The 13,365-nt window shown below is 40.5% G+C and overlaps 1 protein-coding gene and 1 non-coding gene across 2 annotated transcripts in view; both read left to right on the forward strand.

The window, feature by feature from the left end:
- The window catches only part of LOC107298856 (centrosomal protein of 295 kDa), a gene marked incomplete at its 5' end in the record, with an annotated part of 31,044 nt that overhangs the window by 4,852 nt on the left and 12,827 nt on the right, over positions 1-13,365 (forward strand). Inside the window, 8 exons of the mRNA XM_015828221.2 lie at positions 6-371; positions 2,704-2,869; positions 4,669-4,899; positions 5,701-5,807; positions 7,118-7,265; positions 8,674-8,898; positions 11,376-11,530; positions 12,961-13,105. Of these exons, the coding sequence (XP_015683707.2) occupies positions 6-371; positions 2,704-2,869; positions 4,669-4,899; positions 5,701-5,807; positions 7,118-7,265; positions 8,674-8,898; positions 11,376-11,530; positions 12,961-13,105 (1,543 nt within the window). The remainder of the gene's footprint in view (positions 1-5; positions 372-2,703; positions 2,870-4,668; positions 4,900-5,700; positions 5,808-7,117; positions 7,266-8,673; positions 8,899-11,375; positions 11,531-12,960; positions 13,106-13,365) is intronic.
- On the forward strand, positions 6,732-6,813 carry LOC114923538. The gene has a single exon (XR_003810664.1). It is a non-coding gene; the product is annotated as a small nucleolar RNA U2-19 (small nucleolar RNA).

Below are 13,365 nucleotides of genomic sequence, written 5' to 3' on the forward strand. Positions count from 1 at the left end.
CCAAGAGCATCCAGGAGTCCTCGGCATCGAAAAAGGGACCTGAAGTTTTGCCCGGTTGTTCCGATATAGTAGAATTAAGAGACCAACTGCTGGCTTCCTCTGAGAGCATTGAAGTTCAGCAGGAGCACTTGAAAGAACTGCAGGAACGGCTAGATGAGCAGCGGGAAACCCTCCTGTTTCGCCAGAAAATACAGGAGGACTTGCTGCTGCAGAGGCATGCCCAGCTGAAAGAAAAAATGGAGCAACAGCAAGAAGCCTTAAAAGGGATTATTAAACGGGTATGCTTTTTAGTACGAGAAAAAGAAACATTCAGGGGTCTCGTCAGGGTAATTCTCAAAGAGGAAACTCTCCTTTCTAGCTGTCGTTCCATTGTTAGTTCTCATCTAAATCTACCATTTGCTTAGAATAGGTCCTCAGTAGGTGATCATTTAAAAGCTGGCTTCAGTTAGCCATAATGCTCTGCAATTTCTGGATATTTTGCAATAAGAAAATTCCGTTTTCCCTGGTTTTCCAGCAATTATCAATCTCATCCATTGCATTTTTGAAAAATCTGATCACCTCTCGTGCATTTTCTCTCTCCTAGCGTCAAAAAAGGTAGATCGTAGTTGAATAGCAAATCAGAGGGAGTTTTATCTCATGCATCACTTGCAGTCCTAGAACCATTTCTTATGAAATTCTGTTAAATGCAACAATTATCTTTTAATTCCAGAGTCAGTTACTCTTTCAGTCCCTGGGTGTGATGTTACATATGGGGCACTTAACATTTTCAAACAAAATCTAAAACTGCCAGTATTTCAAAAGATTTTATACAGGATCACAGGTTTTATAATATTTGCTCCCCATGAAATTTAAGGCATTTTTAAACTTCATTTTATATTTTAAAATGTTTCGAAGGCCTTGGAGATAGCTACATATACTCGTGTTATAGTCATCCAATTGCCCATACTCTTTAGTATAAAACTTTGAACATTAAAAAAAAAAAACCTAGATGTGTTCCTCTAATAAAGTCCACCATCTTTTTGGTTTCAAGAAGTTTGGATGACTTTTTAAACCAAACCTGGTGTTGAAAGAAAAATCTTCATAAGAGTCCAGTCCAAGCTGGGAATAATCAAAATGGAGGCTGCTTTAGAAAGAAGGTTGTAGTTTATTGAAGAGGAGAGCCAGACAGAAAGATGGCTCTGGGAAAGCTAACCACATGCAGCAGGGAGTGGTGGGCTTTTATACCTCCTTTGGGCTTTGTATTTGGAGTTCTTCCTGTTTGAGGCTTTGTATTTCCTGTGTCATGTACTTTGACCTGAGTCTGAGTGTCTGAGTCTGACCTGGTATTGGTGGGTTAATCCTATTATGTCTCCTATCCTTAGAATTTGGGTGGGGGTATGTAGATTTTAAATGTCTTTGTCTTCCTAATAGCTTCCTGGCTCCAACATTCCTGAATGGATTATTACATCTGCATTTCTAAAAGCTGGCCTCTGCCTAGTTTCTGCTTGGGGGAGAGGGGCTGGTTTCTGGGGTCTGGTTTCTATCTTTTTTTTAGATCTTCTCCATTATTCCTTTGAGGAAATATATTCTGCCTTTTTAATATTCCCCAAAATATTTCTTTCTCTGGATTCTTCCCACACTGGATTTGCCACATGGCATAGAATGGTGGAAAGTTATCTTGTGTGATCAGACATTACTCTCAGTACATTGGACATTTATTTTTATTTATTTATTTTTATTTTATTTTATTTTAATTTAATTTAATTTATATCCCGCCCTTCTCCCAACGGGACTCAGGGCGGCTCACAACATATTTAAAACAAAGGAATATATACAATCCCCCCCTGTAAAACCGAATTAAACCAAATTTTAAAGTTGTGTTATTTCGAATTCCTTAAAATGAACCCAGTATAAAATCCTCCCTAGGCCAGGTCCGCTTGCTGAAAAAGCCATGTCTTGAGGGCGCGACGGAAGGTAAGGAGATCCGGAATCGTCCGAATCTCGGGGGGTAGTTCGTTCCAGAGGGNTGCTTTCTTTGCCTTATTGGTTCCTTTTAAAGCACTTTGGTTGAGGTTCTTCCGATTGAAATTGAAAGTGTGAATTTATGTTTCTAGGTCAGTAACCCTGTTCTATCCTATTACTTTCCATTGTGGTCTGTTTTTGAAACTGAAGAGCTTTCATAAATGACAATTTCACTGGAGATATCTCACATTGGTTTGGGTTCAGCACAGACCATTGTCACTTCTGTCTTCACAGTCAGTACAACGAATGAATGAATGAACGAATGAATATTTTATTTGGTCAAATTTCAGGATACAAAGAGCATCTTACTGGAGATATATTCCTCACTCCCACAGTTGATAAACTACAGTCCAGTAAAAGCCCAACTGAACCTTTACAGGAGGATATAGATCTGCTAAGAACTATTTCTATAGCTGATGATAAATTTATCTCTGGTGGAGAAATTCTTATGCAAAGCAATAGAATCATCATCATCATACCAATGAGGGGAGAATAAACAAGATAATAAGAATGATAAATAGTAATATTACAGCCATACTATATGAGTAAATACACACAGACATACACATCAGTATCATTATCCTTATATTGCAGGGAGAACAGTTTCCTTCACATTAAAATAGATTTAACTGGGAAAGTCTCAGTCCAGAGTCCAAGTTTCTATATATTACTCGGTTACAACAATTCTGGTTCTGAACATATCTTTACGTTGCAGGGCCGTTTCAGAGCACGTGGACTAGAGAAGAGAAACAGAGATTTTCAAAACCACCTTTGGTCAAAATAAAACCAGGACTTGATTTGGAACAGCATGAACTTAGTGCTATACAAGAACTTGACACACCAAGGAGTGACAGATTTACCAGTACAGGTAAATTATGACAGGATAATGCTAATCAAAATCATGTATCTTGCTGCATTTAAGCACTTGCTTCATTCCACTTAACTGCAAAAGCATACAGCGATGGGCAGCCTGGAAGAGATCACCAGTGTTTCTTTCCTTCAATCCTAACCTTATTATTCCTTTCCTGTCCTTCATTACGTTAAACGTCGCTCATTTCATAATACTTTCATGGTATTTTTTATCAGATTGACATTGTGACTTGTTCTGTGCAGTCATTGTGCCTTAGCGCTAACTTGGAGATTGTTTATAGACAAGCTGCTTTGTGTATGTACGTGTGAAAATGTTCCTTTAGATTAGGCAAAAAGAGAGTTTTGTCTTGTTGTAATGCACGTTTTGGGATACCTTGATTTGTCTCATGCCTTTTCATTTTCTCAGTCTTATTGATGGGCAATAACAAGAAAAAAATAAGATACAATATATTATTGATGGTTGATAACTGATGCATCAATCATAAGATATTGGCATCAATACTAACACCATTGGCAACTTGTGAAAAGCAATATTTAACTAGTTTTTAAAATAATCTCTAAATCATAAAAAAAAAACAACCTGCTTGTTATCACACAAAATTATCATATAGGGGAGCAGCTGCAAAATATAGCCTTGCTTATTTGTGTAGGAGTTGACCAGGTTGAGTCCCTGTGCACCCACAAGAGATCTAAGTCCAGCCCACCTTGAATGTCTCTCTTATCTCCCGCTCATTTCCCTTAACCGCCAGTTGGCCAGATTCTTGTAGAGAGCTTAACCTTGCAATAAACCTTCATGCTCATTTGAACTGCCTGAATCTTCTGATTTCCCCAGCGCTGGACAATTTGCTTGTTTTTAAAAGATTTGTCTGGTCACCTATATTGTTAGGTGGGCAGCTAACAAGAGTAATAAAAATATAATAATATAACAAACACAATACAATACAACAAACAAGAGAAACCAGATCCAACCAATCCAACTACATCCAGGCTCCAACCTCACTATGCAGGCCCCGGGAATTAAGCTAGCTCTTCATGGCTTTCCAAAAGTTTAAAACAGTGAGGTCTTAATGCAGTGATGGCGAACCTTTTAGAGACTGAGTGCCCAAACTGCAACCCAAAACCCACTTATGCATCATCGAGTGCCGGGTGGGTATGGCCCATTGGCTGGGCGTGGCTGTGGTGGTAACGGAAGAATGGGTGGGACTAAAAGGTTCAATCAATTCCAACTTTGCAAGATCTTTCTTTTCCTGCGAGAAGTGGAAATTGACAACCTTTTTTTTTTTTTGCACATGGCAGCGGAGGCCTAAAGCGAAAAGGTTTTATAAAACCCAGCTGAAGGCCTAGGGCTGGGGCGACAGTGCGCATGCCCACAGAGAGGGCTCTGAGTGCCGCCTCTGGCACCCGTGCCATAGGTTCGCCACCACTGTCTTAATGTATCTCAAGGGGAAGAATGTTCCACAGGTCAGGGACACTGAAAAAGGTCTGCCTTCCTAAGTCACCCTAGATCAGGGGTAGGCAACCTTGGCTCTTTTACGACTCGTGGACTTCAATTCCCAGAATTCCTGAGCCAGCATGGCTCAGCTTGGAAACCTCTCCCTTTCCCCTCAGCATGGCTGGCTCAGGAATTCTGGGAGTTGAAGTCCACGAGTCATAAAAGAGCCAAGGTTGCCTACCCCTGACCTAGGTGGCAACTTTTAAAGGAGAGGATATGGAGCAAGTCCACTCTGTCTGATCCAGTTGGACGGTTGAACAGCAAGTACAGGTTTTTTTCTAATACACCTTTCCTTGTTGCTACAGAAATTTCAGGATACAAAGAGCTTCTTACTGGAGATATATTCTTCACTCCCCCAATTGATAAGCTACGGTCCAGTAAAAGCCCAACTGAGTCTTTACAGGAAGAAATAGATCTGCTAAGAACTATTTCTATTGCTGATGATAAAGAACTAGACTCTGGTCAAAGCCTGGAGCACATACAAGGGTCATGGCAAGTTGAATCGATGTGGAAAGCTAATGGTTTGTATGACTCAGGTGAGAAGAGTTACCTTTTGGGAGAATGGTTGCTTTTCAGCAGAAGCAGCGGTGGGGTTAAATTTCATATCAAGTCAGTAACGATAATCAAAATAAACTCTCTTAAATATATTTCATATTTATTTCATATTTAAGAAATATTCTATAATCGCCGCCATGGAATCTTAACAAGCATTGGCATTGCTTTTAGAAAGTGGTTAAGCTCCAAGGGCTGGTTATACAGCATTCCTTAATGACTCCTCTCTCCATAGATTTGCAAGGACTTGATACAGTCAAGAGTAAAATCTTGACAAAAGGGGAAAATGGACATGTTATTTAAAAAAATTCATCAAAGACAGTAATTTTCCCTGTAAATAAATACTAGTACAGGTAGTCCTTGACTTATGGTCACAATTGAGCCCAAACTTTCTGTTGCTAAGCGAGACAGTTGTTAAGTTAGTGTTTCTGAAGAATATCCTGCACTTCTAAAGCCTGTTTAAATTATGATCTATGCAAATATAGGAACAGAAGACCTGGAGCTCTCTAGAACAATGTTTTCTCAACCTTGCCAACTTCAAAATGTGGACTTCAACTCCCAGAATTCCCCAGCCAAGTGGGATTGAAATTGAAGATAAGTTGAAATCCACACATCTTAAAAGTTGCCAAGGCTGAGAAGCCCTGCTTAGATGTATGGTGTGTTACTGTTGCAATTATTGTCGACTCTCACTTGTGGAATTATGTCTGTGTGACCACATAGAGTTAAACTTGAGCACATCATGGTTTGCCAGCTGCTTCACGTTGCTTCCTCTTCTTTATATTCAGTCCACTCCAAAGAATTTACGTCTATTGATCAAAATTTATCAAATTATTCTGCTGATAGTGGAAGAATAATTACATCTCCTGATCCATCATTGAGGCCAAACAGCCAAGTAAGTCGTAATAACTAGTGTTTATTAGTATGTTATATAATTGTACCATTTACTTTAAACAATCTCGTTCTCTTTTAATGTTTGCATTTTAAATACTGTTTGATTAGTACTCTGTACCTGGAAATCACATGAACAATATACACTGTTCATGTCTAGTTTAATGAAGAGAAGGACGAGGGGGGACATGATAGCAGTGTTCCAATATCTCAGGGGCTGCCACAAAGAAGAGGGAGTCAAGCTATTCTCCAAAGCGCCTGAAGGCAGGACAAGAAGCAACGGGTGGAAACTAATCAAGGAGAGAAGCAACCTAGAACTGAGGAGAAACTTCCTGACAGTTAGAACAATTAACCAGTGGAACAACCTGCCTCCAGAAGCTGTGAATGCTCCAACACTGGAAGTTTTTAAGAAGAGACTGGACAGCCATTTGTCCGAAATGGTATAGGGTTTCCTGCCTGAGCAGGGGGGTTGGACTAGATGCCTTCCAAAGTCCCTTCCAACTTTATTATTATTATTATGTTTTACACTTCATGTTACATAAGAAGCTCTAAGGAGCTCCATCTGACACATTAATTTCCATATGTTTTCCATTACAGTTTTCCTTTTTTTCTTTCCATTAATTTCCCCAAGATTTTTTAGATGGCAAAAATAATGCAGCAAAGATGGTATTATTTGATATGTATGTAAATAACAGCATGGCGGTAGTACAGCGTCTTACTTAAAAGAATGTTAAGCTTTGTTCTGATTCGATTAAAAAAGTCATTTGCAAGCAACGTACTACATTTCTGAAAGCATTTTAAAAGATACACAGCTAAGGCATACCATATTTTCTATTATAATAGTACAAAATACAGATTTTTATCATTTAATAGCCATAAAAGTGTCTTGAATTGCTTTACTATTCCTCTGAGAGCCTCTTAGTCGCTGGCTCTGTGATGAGAAATAGCCAAATATGAGCACTAAAATGATCAGCTGATCTGCGGTGCGTGATTTATATACCGTTCTGGGAAGCAATTCAAGCCTGAACCTGTGTGTGTGTTTGTGTGTGTGAGATGATTTGTGAGTTTTGTGTGTGATGAATGGATGTATGAGTAGAGTCTGAAGGTGGGGGATTTTGCTGGGGTGGGGGGGAGAAAGGAGAGCAAGAATGAGATTGACTGTTTTGAGCGATGATGAACCTGACATGTACTGACAGTTGAATACATGGAGGTTCCTACACTTGAACTGAGCTCAGAATGAAAGACGTTTTGATTTCAAGCACTTGTGATCGTATTAATCTGGACTCACACACCTGTGTAATACTCTTGTCCTAGGTAACACTGTCACACGCCTGGTCTCCGGGGTTGTTAACGCCAACAACGTGTACACAGCAGGTCGCTTGTGGCTATTTTACTTCAGAAACTCCTGCTGCTGCCAACTTTATAAAAAACTACCACCCAGATCATGATCTTGCTGGCAAAGGTAAGTTTGTGGCAGGCTCAAATAAAAAGATCTTGACAGACTCGAACAATGGGCCCCATTCCAACAACATGAGGTTTAATGTGGGAAACATTAAACACTTCTTTGAAGTGTTTCATTAGTCGGAACCATGACACAAGGTTTTACATTTAGGCAGGGAAAAACCAAAGGTACAAGTACAGATTAGGCAAAACCTGGCTCAGAAACAGTAACTTATGTAGAGAGGCCTTGGGGTCCTAGTGGACAAACACTTCAATATGAGCCAGTTTTGGTCACTACGTTACAAAAAAGATGTGAGACTTTGGAAAAAGTGCAAGGAAGAGCAACTAAGATGATTAAAGGTCTAGACCAGACATGTCAAACACAAGGCCCGGGGGCCGGATGCGGCCCGCGAAGTGGTTTCATGTGGCCCGCGAAGCCATCCTGGAAACAGTGAGGGAACGGCCCCCGCTGCCTTGGCCCTGGCCCAGGCCAGCTGGGAGCCAATGTACAATTTTGTGGTGGCCATCTATGCTGAAATGCATTCAGTCTTAGCTCCATAACCCCCCACCCCTGCATGGCCTGAGAGGAACAGTGAGGCTCCTCCAGTGGACCATGCCTTGGCACTTGCCCTGGTCCCACCCCCTTCTGCCAGAGACCCTCAGATCTGTCCCACTCCTGCCCTGGCACCCTTGACACGAATGATGTAGAGCTGGCCACGCTCACCCAGTAGGCCACACACACTCCATCCACGCCCACCCAGTAGACCACACCCACCCGGCCCCCTGAGGGCAACCGCAATGCTGATGCGGCCCTCAATGAAATTGAGTTTGACACCCCTGGTCTAGACTAGAGACTAAAATGTATGAAGAACTGTTGCACGATTTGGGTTTGGTCAGTAGAGAAAAGAAGGACAAGGGGTGACATGATGGCAGTATTCCAGTGTTTGAGAGACTGCCACAAAGAAAGGGGTCAACTTATTTTCTAAAGCACCAGAGGCCAGGACAAGAAACTATGGGTGGAAACTAATCAAGGAGGGAAGCAACCTGGAATTAAGGGGAAACTTCCTAACAGTGAGGACAATTAACCAGTGGAACAGCTTGCCTTCAGAAGTTGTGGGTGCTCCAACACTAGAGATTTTAAGAAGAGACTGGACAGCCACTTGTCTGGAATGGTATAAAGTCTCCTGCTTGAGCAGGGGGTTGGACTAGAAGACCTCCAAGGTCCCTTCCAGTTCTATTCTGATTGATTGACCTGGCCTCTTTTTTATATTTTGCATAAATAAAAAAACAGAATGACCTAGAACTCAAGAGTGCTTTTTCAAAAGGCAACTGGGCTGTTGTTTTTTTTATCAATTGTCAGTACCTATCATTACATTCTGGTTTTTTTTAAACTTGAATAAAGTTGAGAATTATTTGTAATTGCTTTGCAGAGTCCTATGCAGCCAAGCAACAGACCAGTCTTTTCAGCTTTCCAGCGAAGGAGATCTCAAGCACTGCTTCATTTCTACAAAAAGCTGATGATTCTTCAAAGCATCTCAGTTCTCGCCCCACTTTTGAAGAAATGGATTACGATGGAAGCAAAATCCAGCAAATAATAAACAAATACAAAAAAGATCTCGGCTGGTCATCCCTGAGTAATGTATCTTCTGACCATGGTAATGTAATTAGAAGATAATAAATGGAATATTCCAAAGCATTCTGTTCGTTGTTTCCCATGCAATATACCGTTTCTATTGTGCGCAGTGAATGTGATTGTGGGAATATCCCACAAACTTTACATCATACTGCGATGGACTGCACCCCCCCCGAAGGTTCCCTATATCTCTGCATGAAATACATCAGCTTGAGGGTGCATTGCTGTCCAATTGCTAAACAATCTAGATATCCGGGCCTGGGTTTAGCCACCCCAGTAACTGCTCAGATTTAATTTAATGTTATGCATAATTTTATTCATTGCTCGTGCTGTATGTTTTTAAACTAATTCACTGCGCTGATGTTTTATATTTTGATAGACCTTTCCCTTGCTGTTTTTGTGAATTTTGTATGCATTAATGCAACATTCTGTTAGCACCATACAAAACACACACACACAAACACAAAATGTGTAGTGGATTAACAGAATTGTACTTACACAATAGACCTGAAACCATGTGAGTGAAAAATTATTGCTTTAATGTTGCATTTTTAAGTCGCTGCCTCTCTGAATTTGCCATCTGGAAAGATTTGCGTTGAGTTGGTATTGCCTGTTGACACAATATTAGAATTTTTTTTTGTTGTTGTTGTTAATTGCGAAGTCGTGTCCGACCCATCGTGACCCCATGGACAACGTTCCTTCAGGCCTTCCTGTCCTCTACCATCTTCTGGAGTCTCTTTAAGCTCACGCCTACTGCTTCAGTGACTCCATCCAGCCCCCTCATTCTCTGTCGTCCCCTTCTTCTCTTGCCCTCCATCTTTCCCAGCATTAGGCTCTTCTCCAGTGAGGCCTTCCTTCTCATTAGGTGGCCAAAGTACTTGAGTTTCAACTTCAGGATCTGGCCTTCTAAAGAGCAGTCGGGGTTGATCTCTTCTAGGACTGACCGGTTTGATCGCCTTGCAGTCCAGGGGACTCGCAGGAGTCTTCTCCAGCACCATAGTTCAAAGGCCTCAATTCTTTGGCACTCAGCCTTTCTTATGGTCCAACTTTCACAGCCATACATTGCAACTGGGAAAACCATGGCCTTGACTATACGCACTTTTGTTGGCAGGGTTTTTTTTTTTTTTTAGTATTGGCCAAATTTTCCTATTATGTACTCCAGGGGCTGTTTTACTTCCCATTCTATGATTCCATTTTACTATACAATAGTTACTTTGTTGTCGTGAGCAGGGGAGGCAGGGTGCCGTGCAGATAAGGTGTTGCGAATTACCGTGAAACTGTTCCACTTCCTCTGCACCTCCTGTTGGACAATGGCCTTGGATCGCTGTACAGGTAGTCCTCGGAATACGACCACAATTGAGCCCAAAATTTCTGTTGCTCAGTGAGACAGTTGTTCAGTGAATTTTGCCCCATTTTACGACCTTTTCTTGCCATAGTTGTTAATTACCGCAGTTGTTAAGTTAACACATTTGTTAGGTGAATCTGGCTTCCCCGTTGACTGTGCTTGTCAGAAGGTTGCAAAAGGGGCTCACAGGACGCTGGGACACTGCGACCGTCATAAATATGAATCAATTGCCAAGCATCTGAATTTTGATCATGTGATCATGCCGCCATCATAAATGTGCAAAATGGTCACAAGTCACTTCTTTCAGTGCCATTGTGACTTCGAACGGTCAGTAAAAGAATTGTTGTTAGTCAAGGACTACCTGGATTATTAATTGGCTTGCCTTGGAAGCAGAGTAAGAGTTATATCCAAGCACTATATATCTATAGATATAGTTTATATATATATATATATAGGGAGAGAGAGAGAGAGAGAGAGAGAGAGAGTAAAATATTAGTGTTCACGAACTATAAAACAGTCGTTGTATAACACACCTAAAGTTATGGATCGAATGATTATGTATAATTCAAGGAAAGAGAGATGGAGCAAAAAGATCGGTCACTATTTTCCGGCAGGTGTTATCTAAACTCCATAAGGAGACTACACTTTACTGAACAAAGTGAAGTAAATTAGGTATCTAAGGGTGAATGTCAGTGTTCATTCTTGGCACTTCTAGTCTGACTTCAATTTTGCCTTGGTTCATTGTTCTGATGTTCCACATAAACATTGGCATGCACTATTTGCAACACTAAAGTTTTCTTTGGCTTCTTGGTACATCAGCAGTTGGACAACCTTTTGACTTTTAATTCAGCCACATCATAGGACCAGTGTCACTCATCCTGGCACTGTTTTTTTCAGTAGCTTGTTGGATATTTTCTGATCTGAGGGTTCATCTACCAATATCACACTAACCTTTTCCTGGATGTGAATGTCTATCCTGTTTTCTTGGTTGAGCTGGTTGCCATTTCCCTTTCCAGTGCTTTGTATTTAGTCTGACTATCAGTTATAACTTGGTCATCCTAGGTTTATGTAGTTCCCATGGTGACCACAAAGTAACAATCCACAAAAGTAAATACTGTGTGGCGCTGTCTGAAATTCTGTTTCATTTGTTTTAGATCCAGCGGTTGGACTTGATGCTGCTGATATTGAAAGAAATTTTCCAAATTTCCACCGAGAACTTTTTCAGCCTTTGAAGCCGAGTTTTGACTTTGATATCTGCTCAACTCTTTTTCACTATAGAATATCTCAAAACAGCAAAGACTTAAGCAAGGTATTTTGGAATGGAGGCAAATTGAGAATGAGTCTTCTTTTAAAAAGTCAGCTCTGGCTTAATGATCTTTAGAATACATTCATGATGGCAAATAGGTAACTGAAGTTATGACACTTTTGCCAATGAGACTAAGAGGTCAATACACAGAATGTATATATAGAGAATTGTGGTTTATTTCCAGCATGGAAATCTCTTGACAAAAAGTGCTTTTGTTAACATTCAGATAATGTCGGTCATTCTCTCTTCTACTGTTGGTTTATAAGAGGATAAAGGAATGAGTCACTATGATATCAGGTTAGACCAGGGGCGTCAATCTGCTGGCCCGCTGGCTGGACGCGTCATCTGGAAGCCACGCCCACCCCATTGCCGGCAATGGCAAAACCGTCCCAGTACGTTGCGCGACATTACATGACGTCACGAGTTTGACGTGTCTGGGTTAGACGGTTTAAAACATAGAAATGCAAAAATAAAACAATGATTTAGAGCAGCAGTTCCCAGCCTTTCTGGCACCAGGGACCAGTTTCAGAAGAAAAATTGTCTTCCAGGGAGGAGATGATTTTATGTGCAGTCTAGATCCCGCACCTGCGCAGACGAAGCTCCACTTGCTCGCCCGTCGCTTGCATGGCCCAGTTCTTAACATGCCACAGACCGAGTTCGGTCTGCGGCCCGGGGATTGGTGACCCTCTGATGTAGAGAGATCAGAGTTGGGCTAGGAGCCATTCAAGTCTCCCTTAATGCTGATAGCCTGATGGCATCTGAGGCTTGTTCTCAGCTAGATTGATCCAGATTCAAATTCCTGCCGTACAATATAAACTTCCCCATGTGGAAGCCTATATTGACAATATTGCAACCAATTTTCTTGTCCAAAAGAAATATATGGGTGGCATACAAATTTAATAAATTATTACGGTCGGTCCTACAGTCAGCCAGATGTTTAGACTGCATTTGGCATTTTTATCTATCTATTGAGTCCCTCTCAAGGACCTTGGATAGACAGATGTTGACGTTTGATGGTATTATTAATATTATTATTGTTTTGTTATCTGCAAATGGAATGTCTCTGTTGATGAAATAATTAAATAATAATTAAAAAACTATTTTGTATTCCTGAGTATTTTCCACATAACCTACTATTATTCTCTGGCTGGAAGATGGAGGTGCTTACCTGATTTTCTTGTATCAGTGTCATTTATGTCATAATGTTGTATATAACATAGTTGTACAGTTGACTAACAGTTTTATTGCTGCACGAGAGTTGCAGAACTGTTCTGCCACTATTTCAATCCCGGTTGTTGTTCAGATTCTACCACATTATTGGTAGCATTTAGAACTCCCTATGTTAAGATGAGAAAACTCCAAAAGATTTTAGCATGCCTTATGAAATGTTCATGCTATGCTTTATTCTCCCCTCATGCATTTTTATTCTATAGATTTCAGATTTATCTAAGAGTCAAGATTTAACAACTTCTACTCTAGAAGAAGGAAGCAACAGTCCTTTATTTCTTAGCAGAGGAAAACTAAGCAGTTCTCAGCTAAAGGAACAGAGTAATGAAAGGATAAACCAGCCAAGGCAAGGTAATTGTTTAGTCCTTTAATCTTTGTAGTCAGGGAAATATTTTTAAAAATTAAACATTGCTGTTATTAACAAAAGGAGGGATATTTGACTAAGTGCTGACCTATTTCTGTTCGGCTTTGAAGTTTAGGTTCCAAAGATTCTGTTTGATCCATGCTTCTCTGATTTAGAAATTGAGTAATTGATTTTTTCCCAGCAGATTTTACACAGCAGAGATATTTCTTATATATTAATGATTTGATTTGATTTCTACAGCTCTCTC

This window comes from Protobothrops mucrosquamatus, unplaced genomic scaffold (assembly GCF_001527695.2).
Source record: "Protobothrops mucrosquamatus isolate PMUCROS unplaced genomic scaffold, P.Mucros_1.0 scaffold4336, whole genome shotgun sequence".
Lineage (NCBI taxonomy): Eukaryota > Metazoa > Chordata > Lepidosauria > Squamata > Viperidae > Protobothrops > Protobothrops mucrosquamatus.